The 25,273-nt window shown below is 42.3% G+C and overlaps 1 protein-coding gene across 11 annotated transcripts in view; it reads left to right on the top strand.

The window, feature by feature from the left end:
* The first annotated feature begins 265 nt into the window (after positions 1 to 265).
* The window catches only part of EHBP1 (EH domain binding protein 1), a 224,063-nt gene continuing 199,055 nt past the window's right edge, over positions 266 to 25,273 (top strand). For all 11 annotated transcript variants that reach the window (XM_086460878.1, XM_086460876.1, XM_086460875.1 and 8 more), the window contains exon 1: positions 266 to 369. In XM_086460878.1, coding sequence (XP_086317004.1) covers positions 266 to 369 — 104 coding nt within the window. The remainder of the gene's footprint in view (positions 370 to 25,273) is intronic.

Here is a 25,273-nt window from a genome sequence, read left to right as displayed (position 1 = left end):
TCCGTGAAGGAACTTCCACTCAGTTACCTGTCTGCTCCTATTGCATGCTGCTCCTGGCCAGTGATGAGCCATTCAGCTAGACTGGGATTGACCATGAGGAAGGGAGAGGCAGAATATGAATTGTAGACATCCCATCAAGTTCCTCGTGCACTGTTTTTGCGGTGTCTGTATATAAATCTGCTAGTATCGAGCACGCACACTCTTAAACCTACATTGGTATTCGCAGAGTTGCTACTGTGTAAGACGACTGGTGTTTCTCACCATCATGGCTTCAGTCTGGAAAAGACTGCAGCGTGTTGGGAAGCATGCATCCAAGTTCCAGTTTGTGGCCTCTTACCAGGAGTTGATGGTCGAGTGCACCAAAAAATGGTAAGAAGTGGCTCACGTTGCTGCAGAAATGGTGGAGTAAGTTGCTGGTGCTGAAATAGGAAGGATGTTGCTCATTTTGTATTGTTTGGCGTGCGTGCATTGATCTTCCCTTGCCTGCCCGTTGCAGAAGCAGCTGCATGGAGTGCTTGTCTTTCTTGAAGAGTGCTTGCTTTGCTGCATGCTTATCTTGAACCTGTTGGTTTTGTTCTGTACTCTGATTTCCTTAGCTGGCATTGTTATCATGCAGAGAATGGTGTATTTATTAGCTTGGTGTCTATGACTTAGTGGTCTGGATTTGATTGTTGATTTTGTGTTGTGGGGTTTTTTTAGATATTTCTCAAGAGCTGTTTTCCAACTTCCAGCTCAACTTGTGGTGCTGAGTGTTACCTGCTGACACTGTTGTTAGCAGACTGAGGCATTTGAGATCAGTCCTGAAGATGGTGGTGTTTTAATCTGGGTGGATACTCATTTTGATTTTGACCTTTTTGGGTGAAGATGTCTTATCTCTCCTTCTCTTATGTGTTCCTGTCCATCTTTTAATGGGAAGAGGCAAGAGACAGATCCTTGGGAATTGTCTTAAGGTATTTGTTTAGTCAGACAAGAATTTTGTGCAGTGGTGGTCCAGTTGGATGGCTTTGGAGCTGACTAGACAGCAGTTACCAGTTAATGGTATGGGTCTGGCACATCTTCCTTCCTGTACAAAATGAGCTTAAATAAATCTGCTAGGGAAGACTAGAAGCAGTTTTTAAATAGTCAGGCAAAGATCTCCATTATACAAATACTTAAGTGCGGTTTTATATGTTTGGAATATTGATGTTACTGATACAATTCCTCACATTAGTGTGAGCCTGTGGTGTCAGGGGACGAGGGAAGTGCTTCCCAGACCTCGTGGACTGAGATGTTCAAATTGCCTTGTAATAAACTGCAGCCTCCTTTCGAATACTTGGCCTTTCTTCTTGTTGGCAAGTTTGGCACTTGCATTGGCTGCTTTCACTGGTTATGAGTAATTGCCTCTACAAATTTAAATTCTATCTCTTGGAGTTGGAAATCTCTGTCAAATACGCTGGAAGGCTGCTCACTGCTCTGTCTTAAAGCAACACTGTCAGATTAAAGATTTTTTTTTAACACGTTATCATCTTCTCGCCTAAAATGTTTTGAAAGATTATTAAGAAACAGAGTAGTTTTGGGATTTGAACTTGCTTTCACAGAATGAACTACAAATAAAAACATCTTAAAAGTTGAAAGAGGCTGTCGTGATTATCTCGTGGGATCTACTGTCTAGTTCAGACCAAAGAGTTTTCCACAGTAATTTTGGTTTATCATGTTTACTTCAGCAAATTTTTATGTTTTGTTTGCATAAACTAGCCTGTTTTGGCTTGATTTTTCACTTCGATTCCGTCCTTGCTTGAGAATTTGCAGAACGCTTCATCACTGAAGTATGAATGCTGTAGGGGAATGTTCGGATTGGATCTGCAGCAGACTTCGACTTGATTTAAGAAAAAGTGATATACAAAAGTTCTCTTGTGAACAATCTTGTTATTTTAGAAACAATTAGCTTATTGTTTCATCTTAGAGTCCCCACCTCGCAAAATGCCCGTGTGTGAACTAGTGAAACAGCCTTTCAAAACCTCAGATGTGCAACTAATTTTTTGAAAAATAGGTTGTCTTTCTGAACCTTCATTTTATGTTCGTGAATTTAAATGTAGGCAATATCAGTGCTTGTGTTGGTAATGATGAAGCAACGGTATGGTGCTGAAATGTGAATGAATTCTAGGAAAAATAATAATAGGGGAAAAAACAGCACTCACACAGTCATTTCATTGTAGGCTTTTCTATTCAGCTTCCTCTTGTTTGGAGAACCTTAACAAAAATGTTCTTTAAGCATGCAAGCCAACATATGCTATTTCTGCTCTAAGTGGAACTCCTCTGTGAAACAAAAGGGTAAATATTTCTATATTTTGAGAACTTTCAACTAAGTCTTTCCTTAACTTTGGAGAAGATATCAGTTTTGCATGTGCTGACAAGAGTCACTGCTTCCTCTGTTTCCAAAGCCTTGTCTCTGAGTTTGGCCCATGTGAGAACACAACAGAAGACGCAAACTCCATATGCTGTTCTTGCTGAAAGCGCTTGATATGTATTAAGTGTCAGTGCTGTAGTCTGTTATTTGTTTGATCAAAATCTAGTAAACAGTAAGTTATTTTAATGTACTGGCATTTTAACAATGCAGTGTTTCTGAAGGAAAAAGAATGCTCCATTCATATTTTAAGATAAATGACAATGCGGTCATAAAGACGCTTGAACTGAGATGTGTCTGCGAGCAAGGATTGTGCATGACCAAAACAGGCTGGGTGCCTGACTGTGAACTGCTATCTTCTGTTAGCTTTACATTTATCTAACTCTTCAGAAAATTACTTGTGGTTTAGAATAATTTTTTTGTAACTGATCGTGCGCAGTTTGCAACATTGGGTGTATTTCTGGTTGGTTTTAATACTTTTTGTCTCCTCTGGACTTGTATTGATTGGAATTTTTTTTCACTTAGTGTTCAAAGTAGCTCCTGCTCTTTTTTTTTTTTTTTTTTTTTCCCTCTCCTGGAGTTGTGATGGCTGTGTGGGAAGTCGCTACCACTCTGGTGTTGCTGCATCACTCTTTTAAAGGGTTATCTCTAGGTACAGCAGCATTTGTCTGGCATAGCCTGAAACTCCCTTGCCTTGCTTTTTCTGCTCTCCATAATTTCAGATTCTTGTCCCTACTAATGATTAAAGGGAGCCACTCTCAGATGATTGCTTTTCATTGGTGGTGCATTTGGGGCCACAGGTTATGATGGAGTGTCCAGTGTTGTAACAGTTTCATTAGGAAAAACCTTATTTCAGGTAATTAATAAGGCTGAGTTGCTTCTCTGGCGTTCTGGCTGCTCCGGCTGACCCAGACCTAATTATTGTGGCTGCTTAGTACCTTTGAAAAATTAGGCAGTTGGTTTATTTAGAGCCTTTCATTAAAAATAAATAAATAAATGTAGTCTTGGTCTTTAATATGGATTAGTGACTCCTGCTACTGTAAAAACGTCATGCTTTGCATTAATCATATAAGCACTTGATTTCTTTGAAAGGCCCTTGCTGGGCAGTGCTGGAATGTGTTATCTTCCACTTACCCTTGGAATAGGCTGGGGCACTGCAGGATTTCCCACTCAGCCTTGCTAGTGAACTGCAGTCCTGGCCTGGAAGGACTATATGTGGTAGGAGAGAGTTAATTTAGTTTTAGAATAAAACCAGAAATCAGTCTCATGTGTTTTGCTTAGGCTTCTAGAAAAGAAGTTGTATTTGCTGCTCTGTGCTGTCAGAGCAAACAGTTGCTATGTGGGATAGGATCGTGCTGGGCGTCGCTGGCAGGTGTAATGCTGTGATTTGTGAGGGGACCCAGTTCAGTTGCCTGAACGCTGGTGTCTAGCGCTGTTTGAGATGCCTTTGGGTTTCCTGCCAGTCCCAGCTGCTGGTTTGGAGAAGCCTAGGTCTCCTGTTGATCCTGTGTCGAGCCTGCCAGCCCGGCATCCATCTCTTGTGTACCCTGGGGCTTCTCAGCTGCTGAGGCCTCTGTGCAGGTGACTGAGTCAAGGCTTGTCTGAGACACAGGCTCAACAGAGGAGCCTCATGGGAGGAAAATTCTCCTTTGGATCAGAGACCAGCTCCAGTACTCAGACCTGAAGCTGTAATAGCTGTTTTACAGAGCTGCTGATGCTGAATGCCTGAGCTCTCTAGGATGGCTTTTGGGTTTACTTATTTTTGTGTGCAAGTCAAGGACTCAGTAGAGGCTTCAAGTGTAGTATTGACTTGTTTCCACAGAGAATGGCCTCACTTAGAGTTGAGGTTGTCAAGTTCCTGATATGTCATTGTCCGTTAGATGCTTTTATGAGCAAGAAAGCTGCTCACCTGAATGTAGGTGCTAACTGCCAAAAAACACTGGAAAAGAGTAAACATAAAGAAGCTTTTCTACAGGATTTGCCATTCAGGAGTTGCTTTAGAGATAAAGAAATATGTTATTTATTACAGTGTTTGTAATACCTGTCATCTCCTGCTTTGCTTTTAAATCCTGCTTACAAATACAGCAAGCTGTGATGTTCTAAAAGGGTTAAGCTTTTGTTGTATGTCTTAACTGAAGACAAGCTTCATTTCCATGAGGCAAGTCGTCTATTTTTGTATCAATTAGATATGGTCTGAAGTAGATTCTGTATTTTCAAATATACATCTTTCTCTTTTGAAAATGAAGTAATGCTTAATCTTTTTTTTCCAAAAGGCTTTAGCCATCTGTTTTTCTCTTTTATTGTAGTTCCATAACTGGATGCTGCAGGAATTTTAAGATTTGGCATGTATTGTGCATGGGAGAGAAATGAGCTTTTTGAGATTCCACAGTTCACACAAGTCTGCTTGCCTTCTGGTCACGGCTTTCTGGCAAACTCTTCAGTGCTGAAGGCTGCTGGTTGCTGTAGAAATTCTTGACGGTCAGGCTGTCAGATTGCTTAGTTAATTTCCTTGCTCTGCGTGGTTATTAGCAGGCATTTTGTGATCACCTAAGTGCTTTTAATTATTAAGGATGATCACGTTGAAACTTGTGACAGAAAGAGATACAATTACAGGTCTGTTCAGAATCTCTGAGTTAGTTTTGCTGTGAACCGTGCTTTTTGTCGTGGGCTTGCTCTTCAGAGCTTCTGAGTAGATTTGCGTGTGCGTGTTAGCCTTGTAGGTACACATTAACAAGTATAGCTTGTGCAAGGAAAGGCTGCTTTTTAGCTTCTTTTCTCCTTCTCAATTAAATTATACTCTATCCTCACACTCTTCATTGAGATTTCTGATTCCACACCAAATAATCCCCATCTGCAAATACAATTCACCACTTTTCCGTTCTTTTCCAGTTTTGACTGAGGACTTTTTGAGGGCTTAAACTATGTGTCAAACTTACTCTTTCCAAATAATCACCACAGTTGCCTTACAGGTCAGTCTTGTTCCTTTCTTCCTGCAGTCAATTAAAACACACTTACCTTCCACCCGCAGAAGCAGTTCTCTGCCACCTTGCATCTCTCTTCTCTTTGTATGCAAACGAAAATCCTTGATTTCAGAAATGTGGATCTGTTCCTTTAGGCTTTCTGCCTGACTTCTGTCAGGAGGCTGCCTCCCAATCTTGACTCCTTAACACCAGCTGCTTTCCTTCCCTACCTTACCAAGCTAGCCTTATGTCTGTTCCATAGACTGCAAGTTAGGGATTTCTCGTCAAAATGGTTGGTTGTATGTTGTGCAGTGAAGAGATTTCAATACGAGAGCTATGGGTGTATAAGAAATCTTCCCTGCTGCTGACTTTTTCAGATGGTCAGTGCTGCATACTTATACCCATTTTCTATTTGCAGCAACTCTTCGAGAGTATTTGAAACTCTCTGTCCAGTTCCTAGAAGACCTCATTGGTAGAAGCAGGTGCAAAGTCTAGTATCTGTAAGGTAGAAAGATTTGGGTTTGTCAAAAATACTTGTTCTGAATTTTATTTGTCTTTGAGAGACAGAATTCTTTCTGGCAGTTCCTTGACGTAGCTTACTGTCCTGGCAGTAACAAAAATACTGTCTAAAGCAGAAAAGATTAGGTTATATCCAAGTGTAGACAAATCCATCTTAATGGTCTGTCATTCATTCAGTTAATGGGATGAGGATGTCTCCTGGAATAAATAAAACACACATATTCTAACACAGCTTTGTTTTTTGAGAGAGGAGCTGTGTGTGTATAACTTCCTCACAGAGCTTTACAAATAAATAAATCCTGGCTTTGTTCCTGCAGGCACTGTGGTGCACACGTACAGTAAAGTATGTACCCAGTGGGCTTGAGCTGGAATAAATAATTTTTTTGCAAGTTGCATCTCTGTGAAGACTCTTTTCAGCTCTTTGTGCTATGGGGGTAAATAAAATGAAGTATTATGACACTGTGTAGGCCTTATCTGAGCTCAGTCTTCAGTCTCTTAGACTGCTCAGGCTGTGTAGTGCTAGGCTGTTGCTTCAATTAGTTTTTAATTGGGTGGAGAGAGCTGAAGTCCCTTTCACAGTTTAGTGTGAATAAGGAGAGGAGGAGGAGGCTGGTAAGGTTGACTAAATCTGGAGAAACTTATAAAACAAACCCTTCAGTTACTGTAGTAAAGGCATTCTGCTTGGGTGGCTTTCTGAGAATACGGGTGCAGTGGGGGTGTATGTGTGTGGTGTTTGTTTACTTCTAAAGCTTTCCCAGTTTACTCTGAGGGGAGTGTGTGAAGTGTGTGTTTGTTTCCCTTGCCCCTCTCTGTCCTCTTGCTCCTTGGGGCAGAAGCTGGCACTGGCAGGCTGTTTTCTATCTGGCTGTGGGACACTCCCAAGCTGCTCTCTGCACCCAGTCTGTCTTGCATGTCCTGGAGTGGACTCTGAAACACAGGAACTATGCAGCTGAATTTCTTTTCCTTATTTTAAGGTATACACACAGCAGTAGGGCAAATGAAGCTGTCCTTGTTTTCTTCCTCTTGTCTTTCATTTAAAAAATGTATTTCTGCAGCATACAGTTGATGTAAGTGCGTCAGAGCCTGTCAGCTGGGAAGCTGTATGTTTTGGCCGTTGAGGTATAGGGTAGTTGTGGCTTTTGGCACCTGGAAAGGCATTGCGGGGACTTGGGAGCTGCGGGTTAAGCTATGAGCTAAAATTAGCAGAACCATAACTAACATTGCTGTTGTCTAAGGCTCTGACTCATGAGGGTTTCTGAATTCAAGAGCAGAGTTCAGATGTCACTGTCCCTTAGCAGTAGTCTTCCTCTGCTTTCCTCTACCCTGAAGCAGAGGTAGGATGACAGTAAGGCTGCCTGGTGCATTAGTGTTAACTGCTGTCAACTTCAGTTCAGATTTGTAAAGCGAGTGTGAACTGCAGCAGCTGAGGAGTGTATCCACCTCCATATGCTGCCCTGATGCAGCGGGGAGGAAAACCTGCCAGAGGGGTGAGATGAGCCACAGCTTTGGGCAAGAGCATCTTAAAGTGCGTCAGCTAAATCACCCAGATCCTGAGTTGGTGCCCCGTGCTGTCACTGTAGGGCTTCCAAACGCACAAGCTTTTGAGATGAATCAGAAGTGCAGGCCTTTCTGAACAGCAGTTGCCAGCTGCCTGTAAGCCTATAAAGATAAGGAGTACAGAAGTAATTCTCATTTGCCTGTTAAAGGTCTGTTTGTAGGGAAGAGTGATTATTGGGGGGTTCTTTTTTATTTGTATTTTATTATTATTTAAGGAGACTTTCTTAAGGATTACTCCAGAGCTATGGCCAGGCTCTGCAGCTGCTTAACTGTCTGCAGCTGCTGAACCGCGATCTCTGTGGCTCTGTGCATTTATTTTAGCACAGACTGGTTTCGGGTTTTATTTCATGTGTGCTCAGTCTCCTGCAGTCATTCTGTGGGCTTTATTTTGGGTGAGCTGCTGTATCGGAGCCTAACAGCACACTAGCAGATCTGATCTTTCTTTTCTAGTAGATTTGTTTTGAAAAGTGACTTTGCTGACCAAACATCACAAGGGCAAAATAGTTTTTAGTTGCAGGGACAACTGAATTAAAACAATAGGGGGCATTTTAAGACTCTACCATATCACATCGGTTTTGACTCCCATATTACCATGACCAGCATTACTACTGCTCCTTCTTTGGTGCCACCTCCGCAAGCACCTGTAATGACCTATCACCTTCCATGTTGACTGCCTCCTCTTTCTCTACCCAAGAAGTAAAGTTTGCTTCCTTGCTGCTGTTTGCTGGGTCAGAGTTGTCTAGGGCTGCCGGATGGGTGGCACTGGCTGTTGCAGTGTGGGAGATATGGGTTTTGATGGGTGTGCAGATTTGCTGGAAGCATATATTCATCTCCACCTGTTGGGAAAAGACCCATCACCTTTCTTGTAGGCCAGGCAGACCAAAGACAGTGCTGAAGTTAGCTGTGGGCTTCTCATTAGATATCTTGCTGCCTGATGGCCTAAGAGGATAGCTGTCTTGAACTTTCTTCAGGGCTAAGACTAATGCAGTGATGCCTGTGCTTTTAAATCCAGTGTCATAAACTGACTTTCCTCTCCTGGCTGTGCTTGGGAAGAGTGTTTGCATAGCCAGTACTGTTAATATCAAAAGCCATATTGAATGAAGTAATTGGAGAATCTGGACCATTGAATACAGCACATTGTACACTGCCACTCAGCATGCACTGTGAACTTCCTTTACTTTCCATGGCTGCTCATTAAGTAAACTCTGAATCCCTTTGTTTATGGCAGTACATAGGAGGAGATTTAAAAGAACAGAAAAGAGCTGTCAAAACAGCTTAATTCTCTTTTCCAGCAAATATCACACTCAGCAGCCTTTAAATCTCCAGACCGACCTGTTGCTGATTTATCTGTGGTTTATTGGCAAAGGACTTAACCTTGATAGCTCCTGGTAACACCTGACATGATTGTAGCTCTGGAGTCACAGCTCTGGCCATGTTGGCAGGCGGGTGAGTCTGTTTGGCTGTTCTTAACTGCTTGGCTGTATTTTTCTTTTGGTTTTACTTACTGTCTCTTGGAAAACTGATTTAGTGGTTAGTTTCTTCCTGTAGGTAACCTGAATGGTAGTTGCATAAAGCTGTGAAAAATTCCAAGAGAACAAGATTTTTGAACTCCTTTTTCCCTTCAAGTGCAGATTTTAACTGGATAGAGTCCTTGGAATAAGTGTCTCTTAAGACAAGCGACTGAATATTCATAAAACTTCCCCTCGCATTCTTTTTTATCTTTGACATGTAAGAAAATTTTAAGAATGAGAAAGTCCTGACCCATTTTTCACCACCTCCTTTCATACCACAAAAAGCAACAGAATCTAGCGCAGTGTTATTTGGTCTTGAGGCATATTTGGGATGTTTCCTGTTAGCACTCTTTAAAAGATCCTTTTAAAAAATACCTATGACAATGGTGTTTTCAGCCCCCCTTTGGGGGATTTGTGCATATAGAAAAGGGAATTTTGGGTTGTGGGTTGTAGGCTTTGCTTCTGGTTTTTCATTTTCTTGCTAAAATTGCTTACTTTTCTCCCTTTACAAAGCTGCTCTGAGCTCCAGTGTCTGCGTACCAAGATGCAGACAATCTTAAAACACTAGAGGAATTACTCTTTCCCATGGATTCCTCTTTTCATCTAGTAAATGGGATTTTTTTTTTTTTTTTTTTTTTCACTTTGAACTGAAAGATGACCAGGACTTGTCTTAACACCCTGAATTCACTTAGTGGCTGATGTAATCGTTGGGAGTTTTTGAGAGGCTTGAGAAAGTGTGTGATCATCTATACTGCTAGAATTGTAACATCTAGTGCTTGAGACATGATGCCTCTTTTAGTCCATGGCTGTAAGACTGTCCAAGGCTGGGTGGGAGTTGGGGGTGGGCTCTGCTTTCCTGCCCCCACACTTCTGTTTCCTCTTTTTCTGAGGTAAATGCTATGCCAGCTGAAAGCTAGCAGCTGCACAATAGGGGAGTGCCGGAGGATGGTAATACAGAGAGCTTGGTAAAGGATGGAGCGAGGGGACTGCCCCTGACACGTCATCTGCTACCTGTGGGCCTGTGGCAGCCTACTGTGCCACGCTGCCTTGTCAAAGCCTGTTGTAGCTCCCCACCAACGTGCTGTCACTTTTCTAGAGGCTAGTATAGCTCTTTTCTGTGGGCCGAAACACTGTGGTGGCTGCTGGGGCTGTGCTGTCAGTGGTTATGACAAGGTAGCTTGCTGTATTGCTGTTTTTGAACCTTGGGCTTCTCGCTTATTATTAATTTTCCTTCATAAGGAAAAAGATCTTTTGTGATGTTAAAATGTCTTGAGCTTTCTGTCTGGCCAGCAAATTCAGCGTTGTGTCAGAAAGTTTCAGCAGACAATTTCAGCTGAAGCTTGTGAGGGTGGAAACCTCCAGCTATTATTTCCAATGGGTTTTGTCACAACAAAAGAGAGAAGTCTTGCTCAGACCCAGCGGCTGCAGGTAAAAAGCCGGTAACTCTACCCTTTATTAGACACTGGAGAATCTGCAAAGGCAAAAGCTGCTAGCAGATGGACCTCTTTCCTTCTGCCTGGAACTATGGGTTTGTTTCAGTTTGTGCTTCCACGCGGCCCTTTGAGTGAGAGTATTTTTGGAGCAGGGAGCTGCTAGATACATTTCTATGTTTCTCTGCTCCCCATCTGTTACCGTAGCCACCTCCTGCTCTAGCTGCCTCCGGAGAAGCTGTATCACAAGGGAAAATGGCAGTAAAACCAAGCGTGTTACCTGTGCGTTCAGTTTGTGGATTACCTGGTCCTGGTGCTTGCTGTTCATCTTGCCTGTCATCAGTAACTTCAGTACTGGTGGTAGCGCGGCTAATGTTGATGTACTACAGCTGCAGATGACAGTGCAGTCCCTTGTCTCCTTTCCTATTGCTGTACCAGGAAACAGGAATATGGAAACTTTTGCCTGTAGATTGAATCTTTGTCTGGACTGGACCCTAATAAAGTATTTACAATGCACAGTCTGCTTCCTCCTGGGAAAAAAAAATGCTGACTTCAATAAATAAATTTATTTCAGACAAAATTGTTCTTGGGGAAGTAGAGCATGTACTGTAGGGGGAAAAATAATACTTCTGCTTTTAGCAACAGCTGTTAAAAGAAGGATGCTAGCTTGATTTGCAATTCGTTATAAAGTCAACAAACTGTAATTTAGAAAAAGAAAATGATCCTGACTACAGGAAGACTGCAATATACCTGAACTTGTTTATGTCAACCCCATTGTGAGAACTGTCGGTATCTCTTGTGGTTGACAAAACCCCATTAACGCCCAGAGAAGCAGAAACCTGCTGCCTCATTAGCCTCACAGAGCGGGTTTTCTGCCCTCCTCTTCCTTCTCTGCTGTGCCATAGGTGGGCTCAGAGAAGTCATAGTTGAGTTTGCCTCAGGTCTTCTCCTATGGGGTTTGCTGCTTCTTTGCTGCCCTAGGAAGCCTTTACAAATGGTTGGCCTTGCAGCTTTTTATGTGGAATGTGTGCTTGTTGCGTTTCAGGGGATGCCCAGGATGGGCTGTGAGGTGAGCTGAGCTGATGGGGAAGCAGGGGGAGTGAGGAGCAGAATGTGAGGCTTTTCTCCCTGTTTGAATGTCTTCTGATCTGCCTGTACAGGGGATACAGGGCAGATCCTGCTGGATTTGGAGATATAAAACCAGTGACCTAAATATGAGCGAGCCATGTGTGAAGGAAAAATAATTATTTCAGAGAACAGCCACAGTGCCTTCTTGCATTTCTGCCGACATCACCTCTTTGGTTAGCAAGGGTTTTATTGTTGGGGTCTTAACTTCTTCTTGTACTGAATATCCCTCACAGCAGAGGAGAAGTTAAAAGTTGTGGGGAGGCATTTTTGGAAGCTGGTAACCTGTTACAGAGATGTCTGTCACCTGTGCATTGTATGTACGAACATGTAGTTCAAGATACAATGTGTCTATGTAAAGATCAGCATATGTTGTTGAACCATCTTGGGAGGAGGGAAAGCCTGGGTGCTTCTGATGAATAGCAGAAGGGGTAGCTGTCTCTAGTAAGGGACAAGTTTTGTCCACCCTTGGTTGCTCTGGGAGACTCCCAGGTGTGCTGTGGAGCACATGGGCTGAGCAGGGCCAGAAATCTCATTTTCCTTACAACCTCAAGCCAGCTCGCTGGTAAATTAAGTAGCTTTGAAATAGTTAGGTAATTCATGTTACTGAAATGCTCAACGTTGTGGTAAACACCAGGCCTTTATTCTCCTATAAAATTCAACACCTTTCAGCTGTAATCAGATTTTTTTTCTGTTTTATTCAGACAGATGTTTGACCCAGGCCCTGTAAAAGTCTTATGACAAAATGTGTCCACTTTAAAGTGGGAACTTACTGTGTCACGTTGAACTTTCAGACTTGATTTTGCTGAACAAGCAAAATGCAGATATGTATATTTGGACTTCTATATGCAGCACCTCCACTGTTTTACTGTGCCTTTGCAATCCACGTCATACAGAATCACAGGATGGCAGGGGTTGGAAGGGACCTCTGGAGATCATCTAGTCCCACCCCCCTGCTGAAGCAGGTTCACCTAGAGCAGGTCACACAGGACTGCATCCAGGTGGGTTTGGAATACCTCCAGAGACGGAGACTCCACAACCTCCCTGGGCAGCCTGTGCCAGTGCTCTGTCACCCTCAGAGTAAAGAAGTTTTTCCTCATGTTGAGGCAGAACTTCCTGTGCTCCAGTTTGTGCCCATTGCCCCTTTTCCTGTCACAGGGCACCACTGAAAAGAGCCTGGCCCCATCTTCTGGACACCCACCCTTTAGATATTTAGAAGCGTTGATGAGATCCCCTCTCAGTCTTCTCCAGGCTAAACAGACCCAGGTCTCTCAGCCTTTCCTTGTAGGAGAGATGCTCCAGTCCCCTCATCATCTTTGTGGCCCTCTGCTGGACTCTCTCCAGTAGTTCCTTGTCCCTCTTGAACTGGGGGGCCCAGAACTGGACACAACACTCCAGATGTGGCCTCATGAGGGTAGAGGGGGAGGAGAACCTCCCTTGACCTGCTGGCCACACTCTTCTTCATCCACCCAGGAGAACACTGGCCTTCGTGGCCACAAGGGCATGTGGCTGGCTCATGGTCAGCTTGTCTGCCAGAACTGCCTGATCCCGTGGTACTGCCTGCTCAGCCATCACTGGTGGGAATAAAACTGAAATGAAGCTCTGTTCAAACACAGATCTGAATGTTTCACTTTCATAATAGTCACAATTCTTTTGGAAGCTATTTTAAAAGGGAGATTACATCTTGTCTTAGTGAATGCTAATTATGATTTCACCTCTCTTTGAGTGACTGCAATAGTAACAATAATCCTGTTTTAGAAGAAATTCAAAGTGTTCCAGGGATTCTTTTTGTGCTGAATGAAAACAAACTGTGTTATTTAAATATTTCTACCTTTAAGACACAGGTAGAAAAAGTCTAGCCATTAATATCATACGATGTTAAAAAAAGATCTGGGTGCATTTGAAAGGGGTTCTTTTATAACATTTTGAATCCAAAGGAAGATTTATAGCTTTGTAAATAAAACTGCAGTATGTGTCTGGCCTTCCTTGATATAATTTTACTCGGTTCAAATTCGTGTCCTGATCCCTTCAACCTGATGCGTCCTTATATTGTCACTGTGATGTATTCTCTTCACTGTATCTGTGTAAGTGGTTTTCCATATTGGTGTCACATGCCCGTTGCCATGTGGTTGATGTGAAAAGAGTAGGAATAATACAGCATACACAAAGAGTGCTTATATGCTCTTACCATTTGGTGCGTTTATACACAGTTACAGGAGGGTAAGAACTTAATTAAAATGTGGGCTTTCTGAGCTGATTACTGTATCAAAGCATGATTTCTGTCTTTATTTGAACCTGGGAAGTTGGTTTTGGACACATGTTGGAGTTTAATTTTTTTTTTCTATTCCAAGGCAAGCTCCCAGTCACAGCAAAGAAATTGCACACAGTGTTCTCTTTGTCTCACCACCCAGATGTAGCCAGAAGCTGCAGAGTAGTTTTTTGAGAGTACTGAAAGTAGAAGAGCTTGCGAACCTATGTAGGCTTTCAGTTTCTAAAAGTAGTAGTAACTGTTATTTTTGTTCCTTACGTAAATAATTCTGCATCGGTCAGTTTAGCACCTTCATTTGTTCAGAGCAGACTTGATAAATTCTGTGCAGTTTTTTCTATGTAGGCATTTTTGATTTGGAGGGGGAAGTACAGTCCTTTCTGTTTCCTATTCTACTTGTGACTGTGTAGACAAGTCATCTTTTCTATCACTCCCTAATTTGTGTGCACAAATCATCTTCCATCAACTTTCCTACAGTTTTATGTCAAGAATTACTTATAAGTAGGATTTATGTCTCCTGTTGAAGGCCAGAAGGTAGCAGCTCTCCATTCGGTGGTACTGGCGTAAAATAACTAAAAAGACACTTTGCTGTGTGGAAATAAATATTGAGTGCTGACAATTTCTCTGTGCAAAAATTCTGCAGCAGCACAGCTCTGTTATTAATCCAGTCTTGTAAGACTGCTGCGTGATAGAGAAAAATGATCCCCATTTTATATCTCTGAAACTGAAATTTGGAGAAATCATGGAGAAGATGCAAGAAATTCTCCCTGTACTGACAGGAGTTGTATGAGTGCAGATTTATAGTGGCAAGACACTGCATAACTGAGGAGGAAACAGCAAGTTATACCCTACAAACTTAACAAAATGCCTCCTTTCTTCTTTTTTTTTTTTTTTTTTTTTTTTAAATCCCCTGTATGAATAATGTTAATAATGAGGTCATTTACAAGTGTGTTGGGTCATACAGGGTCAGAGTGGAAACTGTTGCAGAATGTTGTATTGAGGTAGAGCAGGACAGGTGAAGCAGAGTACCTGAGGAAAATGAGAAAGGTAATTCTGGAGGGGAGGTGACCGCATGATCACTGACCTACAGTTGCTAATGCACGACCTTAAGCAAGGTTTTTGTTGTGGGCAGGGGCTTCTGTTTATTTTCTATTTATTTTTCCTTTGAGTGATGTGTAATTAAGAGTATGTATAATGGATCAATGCCAGATTGAGGGGAAGGGAGTAACTTCTACTAGGCTCGAAGTACCTCCTTTCTAAATTGATGTTTTTAAAATATTTTATCCAGTTGTGGCAATATTAGAAAATGACGATGACCGTAAGGACCAAGTTCCTCTTCAGTAGAGGTGGTGGATGCCTGAAGCATGCCCTTGAAAGCAATTGTACATGTCAATTGCTCCAGTGTGAAAAGTTCAGGGGACCTACACTGTGTCAGATTCACTTGCAAACGGTTGTGACACTTCAACCCAAAGTGCTTTAAAAGAGGTGTTTATGTAGAAACTATAGCACTAAATGAAGGAAGAGAACTTGCTAAGCTCTGTGAAGACTTCTTGGAGTAATCCTGATAGGATGGAGCTCAGTTACAACTCCAGCAAGGCTGTGCCTGCACAGCAGGATATCGGGTTATCATTGCTACGATATAATCAGAGCTGTTGCAATATTCTGCTTAAGCTTGTTGACTTCAATATATACATACACTGGTTGGATTAGAATTGCTGGCCTCCCTTTCTTTTTTTTTTTTTTTTTCTCCTCTACATTGCTGCATAATTTATTCTGTAATTTATTTTCTTCTTGGACTTTGGGTGATAGCTTTTTCTTTCATATCACATTCACAAAATCAGTCCCAAAATCTAATGCTTGTGGAAGAGAGAACGTGAAGGGGCGTGTGTGTAACATTTTATTTCCTACCCTTAAAAAGAATTCTATGCAGTGTGTTTGTATTTATTATTTTACTTGTTTGTTGCTCCAGCATATCTGTCCTGTGACTTACACTGTAAGAAGAGATACGGTAGCACAAGACATTTGAAATGCTTATGAGGCTAAACTGCCAGAACTGCTCTTGAGTTTGGTCAGAGACAGACTTAAACCCTTGACGCTGACTCTCTTGAGAGAAGCAGACCTCCATCGCCCATTTCAGAAATGCCAGTCTGGCTCGTGGCTTATTCTTGAACACCAGGATGGTACAGAAATCAAACACTTCAAAAGCCAGAAGAAAAAACATAGGTATCTGTTCTGTCTCTGGCGCTGTTATTTATGGGATGAAGCTGGCCACATGTCGTGTTTATCTTATAGATATTTTCTCTTTGTTTTACTGAACCTTTTTCCTCCCTTTGGGTGTTTCAGCTGCAAGGTCCCTGCGTACTTGTGATACCTATCCATGTCTTGGGAGAGGTAAGAGGGGGAAGGGAGAGGACGGCTGAGGAAAAGAGGGAAGCTGCATCAGTCTTTAAATCTTGGAGTTGTTCGGATGTGAAGAGGTTCATTTATGTTAGGTAAAGTGGGAAATGTCCGATGCGAGAGCTTGTCTACACTTTGTCCCTCCTGGCCTGAGTTTCTGCTCTGCCACCTTCTGCCATCCTGTTGATGAGGGACATCCTTCATTTGTGGGCTGGCGGAGGGCTGTCAGTCCCTTGGGTATAAGAGCTGCCCACTTCGATCTGCTTGCCTCAGGGAAAGCTGGTGATGCGTGCCTGCACATGCTACTGGGGACGGGCCATGTGTGTCAGACGTGGCTCGGACACTTCGCGTTTACTGTGTGTCTTTACGGAAGGCTGTTGCAGCTCAGAGGCTGGACGTCGCAAAGGCAGAGCGCTTGTAGGAGCTGTTGGGCTGCTACCTGTGCGTGAGTGAAAGTGCATCATGTTCTGGCATACGCACCTGCCACGGGGGATCCCGCCCTGACCCTTTTGGGGAACTGAAAGGTTCCAGTGATGTGAGGTGACATTACAAAAGCCAAATGTCTGGGTCTGGTTTACACTTGGACTTCATAATTTTCTCCAAAACACTTATTTTCATTGGCTTTGAAGTTTGAGGGTTTCAATGACCCAAAGCATGTTTGAACATTAATTGCATTGAAATGAATGAGTCAGTTCACACCTCATTTGGTACTATATTGCTTGTCTGGCTGCAGAACAAACAAATCCAAACCCTGTATATGTTAAAACTGAGCACTAGCTTTTCAGCCAGAGGAATGAGAAATAAGAGCCCTGACTTGCCTGCAATGAAAAGGGTTAAAGGCTTTAGCCTGCTAGGTCGACTGTCTGCCTTCGTGCAGGTCAGGTCCAACCAAGAGCTGTAGCACCCGGAACCAAAGTTGCACTTCCTCCAGCAGATTGTTTTGGGGAAGAAAAGCAGTTGAGAAGGCATCAGTACTGCTTAGGGTAACGTGTTAAACAGCAAGAGCTAGATATGCCAGCTCTCATCTGTCAGAGCCCAAGAGACAAGGTTAAATTAACAGATCAAGCTGAGATAAGTGTTTTGTGTAAGGTCGTGTCTGTGCTCAGAAACTGGAAAAGTTAAGGAGAGCTGACTTAAAGCATGAAGTGCATAAGTAAAGCTGTGCTGAACTCTCCTGTGAATGCACTCATTCAGGAGATTCGCTCTTCACTGTGGTAGCCCGGTGATCTTAGTTTTCCTGAGCGTTCCTCCGTGGGCCTGCCCATCGTTTTGAAGCACTCGTACTGCCGGAGCACGGGCATGCACACGTGTGCAATGCTGGCCCTGCCAAGGCTGATGTTCCATCTGAATGCTCCAGAAGTAAATATGTTAAAATTTTGTAGGCTTCAATTTTTGAGCCTTGTTTGTTTTAAAGATGACAAGTGCATTTTGTATCCAATATGCTGAAATATGTGGAAAATCTTATTTTGCAGAATCCAAGGAGTTTGTGTGCCCACGTATTTCTATTGTCTGTGTTGATGACTTTGCACATAACTGGTTTTCCCCCTCAGTGCTCTATGTGAACTCTGAACAGCTAAAATTGATTCCCGTTCTCTTGATGGTTAGTTTACAGAGTGGATTTTATTCATTAGGCTTCTAGGCTTTTTATTCATTGCTAACTAGGCAAATGTATTAAAATTCCGATTTGAAATTTAATCATTTACAGTAACTTATCTTCATTTTGTTTGCTGTAATGCCTTTCTAAAAGCTTAAAGAAATTAAAATTTTTCTTCCTATTTATCCTCGTTTAGTGCCAGGTCTTGCCGCACTTCAATCTGGTAGGAGATTTTTGCCTTTCACTGTAAGTATATTGTTCTTCACTTACGCAACTAGGTGTTGCAGTGAGTTTGAGAGGCTTTGGCTTTTGAGTGGATGGCTCTCAGCATTTTGCAAGATTAAGGGTGTATTTTGCTCCAGGAACCAACCTAGCCTCCCTTTTTATTCACCTTTCTGTTTCCAAGGAGAACTGCTTTTCACACCAGACACATTTGTGTTTACAGATAACAAATTTTTATATTAGAGTAAAATTGAAATCTAGGGTGAGACAAAATTACTTAATCTTTTAAGCTGTGTGCTCTATGGGATAGAGGGGCTCTGTCTCTTTATCCCTTTGCCTCATTTAATGGTACAAGACTGGAATCCAGCCTGCAAGACATCAAATCCACTTAGTAAAAAATCTGGACAGCATCCAGGAGTCTCTTCTGTGACTGCAGATGTTCTTTACAACTACCCCATGCTACGATCCGTCAGCTAACTAAAGAAGCCATCAGGCTAAAACACTATCAGGCGTTTTACTATAGGACGGAATAGGGTAGGGGTTCTGTCTATTTTAAGTTGGTATAAAATAAAACCCACTGTGACAGCACAGCAATAAGGGAGAGGGCAGCACAGTAGCCAATGTGGTGACCAGGTTTAATCTCCAGTTACAAACTTGGTGTGTGACAAGTAGCAAAAGGCCTCAGCGTAAGACTTTGAAACAGTTGATACTGATGGTATCTATACGTCTTCATTGGGAACATGAGCAAGGAAAGGGCAGCGTTCATTTTTAGCTGTTTATATCTCAAAAAATTCTGTGGATGCAAAGGACCTTTTATACCTTGATGAGTGTCTATTGGATGTTAGTAACCGGCTGTAAGCTTTTCAAAGGCGAGCAGGTACAGCTGGGTGTACTGGAAAAAAAAAGTGAAGGACCACTACACTTAGTTTCTTCTGTAGGGGTGCTGAGGCAAAGTACCCTAGCACAAAAGGCTGACCTGGCTCTGTTTGTAGGAGTGTCTGACTTGAGTGAAAGCTGGATCAGATGGTAACAGAAAAATATCATACAGGAAGATTGTTTTAAAAAATAAAAATAAAAACTACAAACAAAAAAAATCTAGCTGGCTGAAAGATGTAATTTCTTTGTGCGTTTTCATGCGTCAGCGTGAATTCAGCTGTACTGTAGGTTCTGTATATTTGCTTTTTTAAATTGAAACCTGTGCTTTAAAACAGTCATATTAAATATGCTATTAGTTTCCAGCTTAGCTGATCTTGAAATAATTAGTTACAATCTAGTTCAGATTGCTCTCGGGCATCTTGCAAACAGCAGTTATTAGGAAAATCTAGGTCTTTGATTGTTGCTGTGTTTAGGGAGTTTTTGACCTTGAAACAGAAATGTTTTATCAATTGTGTCTACAAATTAGGAAGTCTGGTATTTTCAAAGTACTTTCCAACTTCTAAAAGCTCTAAGTTCTTTTTGTGTGTGTGCGTTTCTAAATAGAAATAGAGGTCTTTCGGTTGGGGAATTTTGTTGCTTTTTTGTTTTGTTTACCATATCCCACTCCTAGTGTTGCCAGGAGGTTTTGCTTGGCCTCCTAAGTATCCATGAGTTAACATGCACTTTTTCTTAGCCAGTACTTGCTGCTGGATATGAGCCAGGGGTGTGACTTTGAGGGCATTAATTAAAAGGCTTGGTCAGTTTGACTTTGTAAAAATGATACAGATTTTTAGACTTTGGCTGTATGATTCTAGGGGAAGCACTGGTGATCTATAAATAGCAATAAACAGTGTTGGTTTTGAGATGACATCCGTAATCAGAAGCGTTAACTTCTGTTTCAGGAGGCAGCTTGGAAGCAATGTAATGACTTAATTAAACAGATTGAGCAGGAAGAGGAGGAGTCGTTCTAATTTTGCAGTCTTTGGAACAGTTATTTAGCTGTAAACACTGATCAAATAATTTCACTTCTTACGGCCGTACTTCCATCTTAAAGCAACTCTCAAATGGGGCACCTCATGGGAAATGATAGTGGCAGTTTCTAATGGCCTGTGCCAGTTCCTTGGAAACCATATGCAAAAACTTTGTAACTCTGGTAATTAACGGTTTTATTTCTTAACGTGCGAGAAAATCATAGGTTTCGCTTTGAAAACTATCCATGTATAGCTTATTGCTGCAAAATTTATCATGTTGGCTGATTCTCATTTTTTACATTTTGAAGGTCTCATTAAGCTTGGAGAGGATGAGGTCTGTAGAGTTTCTGCAGCTTTTTGTTTTGCTTAGTGTGCGAGTGTGACTTTTGGTTGGGACCCAAGTTCCAGTGCAGCGTTCCCATGTTTCTCTATGGTGTTTTGATGCTGTGGCTGCTTTGGAGATTTCCAGTAGCTGGTGCGTTATTGCAGTTGGTGAAATTTTCTAGTTTTGTGCCTCTGAAAGGTGACAGAAAGGTGTGTTACTTCCCCCAGTGCCCCACCTATTGAGGAGTGTTCTCCCTGGTAAGCGGGTGCTTGGCTGAAAGCAGGTGGTTCATAATCCTGTGGTTGGTGTCACAGCCAAGGTGATGCCAGAATCAGAGCTGAGAAAGCAGTTCAAGATCTCATCTTTCAACGCCCTCCTTCCCCGAAAGTGAATTCATACTTCTTGATACCATGTCTCTTTTGGCTGTGACTGAGAGCACCTGACAGTATTTGCAAAGACTAGTCTCCTGGGCAGAGATAGGGGAAAGGAGCTGGCACAGCATGTCACGTTTTCACTTCTCCCCCCACCTTCCCCCCCCCCCCCCCCCCCCGCCTCTTTCTGATATTAATTTGTAAAAGCAAAAGGAGCCTGCTGACAGATGAGGGACCTTTAGTTGGAGAGCTCATTGTGCATAGACCCAGAGTGCCCGTGTCTCAGAATAAATGCTGATTAATTTAGAGCTCAGTAAGTCATCACTTGGAAAACTAAGTATGAGTTTGTATCATACTAGCCCTTCCATCCTGCTCCCTGTGTGTTCACAGCATACCATAGATCTGCCCCTTAGCTTATTATATACTTGCATCCCGCCACCCAGTGTTAGGCTACAATCTTCTTTGCAGTGTGAATCAAGAGGTTGCACTGTCTTTATAGCTTCAAGCATGTATTCAAGCTTCTCAGACTTTCCAGTATTGAAGCAGCAGACTACTGTGTGTCTTAGCACTTATTTGCTCTTTGTAGGTATCAGCCTTTTTAATTAAAAGCACTAATTACTGTATGAGCATCTCAGTCCCATAATCCCGGCACCTGAGGTGGGTGATACGAACTTTCTCTTCAGGCAAACCCTAGAAGCTGGTACCATTCTGCACTTGCTGCCCACTCAGAAACCTGTAGGATGTTCACAATTTCTGTGAATCTTCCAGAGCTAGAAGTTACTTTGTGTAATCCAAAACATGGCCTTAAGAAACAAAAATGAGAAAACCCTGGTGCTGTTGGTTTGGAAGGGAGCTTTAAAAGATGCATGGTGCCAGATTCTCCTACTCCTGCCTGTGCTGAACTGTAGTTTTCTTCAGGATGAGTCTGGGGGTTGCAAGGAGAATGGAGGCATTAACACGCTGTCGCTTGTGAGACTTGCTTTGTTTGAGTCCTAACTGGGACGTTGGAATCTCTGTGCAACACAAGTCAAAACCTTTGTTCTTGTATCTGTATGCGAATGTGAAACTCACCCAGGCAGTAAAAACAGCGAAGATCATCCTCTTCTTTAATTGCTTGTAGTAGGCTATGCAGTATTTCTTAACTCTACTTAAGACAAATTGGAGGAAGTAGATTCTGTTGTGAATAGTTTGATTTCCTAACACTGTGGTTTTGGTGAAAGATACACACTTTCCTTCTGTTCTGCAGGAATTGCAGGAAAATAATTTTTTTTTTCTTGTTTCCAGATTGAAAAACAGAAGGGCCTTCTGTTCGAAGGCTATTTGGGGGGAAAAAAAAATTAGGCAAAATGGAATAGAATCTGTTTTATAATGGGTTTTGATTAAAACTGACAAGGCTGAGAAGCCTCCTGCATATTTTCAGTACAGAAATATATTGTTTAATGTGGGCATTTGTTTTTGATGGGCTGAAGCTGTGTTTCAGGCAGCATTTGTCAAAGATTTTTTAGTTATGCGTTTTGCACTCTTTATTGTGAGAACATGTCTAACATTTATACTTGTAGTTCTTCAAAATAAGAAGGAATAGCACAATAGTTTAAGGTATCCTCAGTACTGCATATACGTTGTTGTACGAGGATATTATCTTTGATCTGTAGATAGGGGTATAGGTAGGTCATGGAGCATGAGTGAAATCAAAAGGGAGGGTTGATGCTGCTCTGTGTCTTAAATTTTCAAAGAAGGCTGTATAGTCAGTAAGGACAGGAGCTGGAATTTGAATTCAAAGTTCCTGGTTTACTTGCTCAAGTTTGCTAAAACTGTGTTGCCCTGGTTCCTGTTACTAATCTGTTTGATTGTTTTAAACCATAGTGAATGTGGACGCTCATGAAGAGAGGGGCAGGTAACACTGATCACTTGTGTCGCCTTAAGGAAGTGTGGGATGTGGAGGCTGCATGCACAGGCATCTGCATTCAGCACTTGGGTTTCATAGCAGATAGATGGTTTAGCACTTCACCTTCTTATACCAGCTTTCAAATGCACTGTTATCTATGAGGCAAAAATGAGTTTGATTTCTAACTAGTTTGTGTTTGTTCACTTGGCAGCTGATGGGCCCCAGTTCTGCAGGGAAGAGGATCAGAATAGTGAGTTCACCGCAGGTCAGGACTGGGCAGACTGTGCAAGCAGGTTTGCGTAGTGCCTGCTCTCACCACGTGCCGCTCAGGAGGAGCGACCTACTGACTCCGAACTGAAAGCCTTTTTTAAAAAACATTGGTTTGTTATTGTTGAAATGTAGAAGACTAAATATTCTGAAAAAAAGAACATAAAAAGGAAAATTGGGTATCTAAGAAAAATCTGACTCATGGTAGCCTCCTGTCAACTTCCCACTGTAAAGCAACACTCTCTACTCTTTCTGTTTTAAGGTTGGGCTGAATGGCTCCGTTAGCCTGTGCTCCTCCCTGCCAGTTAGCCTGAGCCTCTGCTAGCCATGCACAGAAACTTGACCTGCGTTCAGTGGTGTTCTAGTGCTCTCAACTTACTTGACGGGGCGGGGGGGGGGGGGGCGGGGGGGTGGTGGTGGGGGGGCGGTGGTATTACAAGCAAGCTTTTAGGTGGCCTTAAGCAGTGCTTGTTTTCTGTAGGCATTGTTTGTTACAGAGTATTGGGAGGCATTTCTGAGCTCTGCTGTGGTAGGAAGTGCCTAAGGGGAGTGTCTGTGATAAAAGGAGAACAAGAGAAGAGATCCACTTGGTCCTTCTGGTGCAGTGCACTTAACCCCTCCTTGGGACAAGCAAGGCTAAATTGGATCAGGCAAAGAAAGCTCCTACATGGAGGGCAGCTGGATGTCACATAAAATTCAGAGACTAGTCAAGGCATCCTCCTGTTACTGCCAAAAGGATGTTAAAGGACACAGTTTCTGAAGACAAGGGTCTGTGTATGCTGGAATAGAAAATTCTGTTGCAAAAAGCTTTAAGAAGAGATTTTGCTAGATAGTCCTATCGAGTGTGTTTTGCTCAAGAATCTTTGCTGCAATAACTCCTTGAAAAATGAAGCTGAATCTGTCCTTGTTGCTTGTTCTGAATAATGGATGAACTTGGGCTTTGTTTAATCCAGCTCATTCTACAAACTTCGTTTGTGTTTGGTTTAAGAAAACCAAGTCATCAGCAGTACATACTACACATTCCATGCTCAGCCTCACAAATAGATGTTGTGCAGATTCAGTAGGTCTGACTGCGCTAGTAAAATAGTCATAGTGTGTGTCTTGCTTTGTCCCTTTTTTGTTTAAACCAAGGAAAGCCAGACTACAGCTTCTTTTGAAAAGCAAAGCATAATCTTGAGACAAGTCTTGTAGAGGCCAGTCCATTTAGCGGGGAATGAATTTTAAAGGTGTTTTTAATACAGTTCACAAGGAAAATCCTGGTCTTTCAACAGCTTGTGTAGTCTTAAAAAAATATGTAGAGACCTCTGGTGGGAAGAAATGAAGGAGGAACTTTGTGTTAAGCGTAGAAAGTGAAGATGCAGAAGGGGAGGGATCTCAGCTGTGGTGTCCTCTTGCTGTGCCTGTTTTAATGATTTCTTTTTGAAATTTCCCAGCCTTGCCAAGACTACTGGATGGTTGCAGCAAGGCAAGAACAAGCTTTGTCTTATTTTAGGGGCTTGATGCATATTCTGCAGTGAGTTAGGTTGGGAGGCTGCTGTTTTGATTCGGATAGTGTGATGTGGTAACCCTGTGAGATGGTTCAGAGCTCTATTCGTTCGCAGGCCTTATGTGGGAGTCTGCAATGAAGTGGGAGCAGACAGGCTAGGCCAGGTGAACATGTCAGCCATCCTGCCTTAGTTTGCTGGTGGATGTGTCTTGGCATCTTGTATGGCTATGTTGAACTATGTCTGGGTACAGAGTGTTTTGAGTACTCTTAACTGGAAGTTATTGGGAGGTGGGGAAGAACACCCCAAACCCCTTCTTGAAATGCAAAGCTTCATCTTGTAATGTACTTCATCTTATAGTTAGCTCAGATGGGTTTTATCTGCACGACATTTTATTTTCTTGTTAATGTTTCTGGCTTTTGGAATCAGTGCTGTACCTGGACTCAGCAAGAGGGCTCATTTGGCAAATATATCAACACATGACATCATTCTTACCAGCATCTCTAGGCCTGTTTAAAGCATCAATGGTGACTTGGCTGCACTTCCCGGAGTTGTAGGCAGCTATGGAATTTCATTGATTGTGACCAACAGGAAATTCTGAAGGAAGAAAACTTAGTACAAGGCTTATGAAAGGCTGTTGCTTGGATTAGTTCCTTGGCTAATGGTAATAGATGGCATAGGGTAGGTCCCAGTGCAGAAGACTGCACTGCAAAGAGAGCTTTTCAGAGTAATTATCTGTAAAGTGAGGAAAAGTAGCGTTCATCCCAGATTAATGGTGATGTGGAACAGATCACATTTATTTTTAAGAGACAATTAGAGAGCCTTGATAGCATTCCAGCAGTCATGTAGAAAGCTGTGTGCTGGTGGGGTGGGAGGATTGGTTCCCAATGAAAACCTTGCACATCATGCTGGTATGCATAATGCAGAGGGGACAAAAGGTTATTTAAAAAAAAAATCTTATCAGAAGTATTTGACATTAGTCCTCAAGTAATTATTTTTATCCTTCAATAGGTGCATCTGCATGCTATTGTGCTAACACTGCTGCTTCTCTTGTTAATTATACTCTTTTAAGCTTGCCTCACAAGAGTAGT

The sequence above is a fragment of the Leptosomus discolor genome, chromosome 2 (assembly GCF_034619465.1).
Source record: "Leptosomus discolor isolate bLepDis1 chromosome 2, bLepDis1.hap2, whole genome shotgun sequence".
Taxonomy (NCBI): domain Eukaryota; kingdom Metazoa; phylum Chordata; class Aves; order Leptosomiformes; family Leptosomidae; genus Leptosomus; species Leptosomus discolor.
This window is presented reverse-complemented; position numbering and strand designations above follow the sequence as displayed.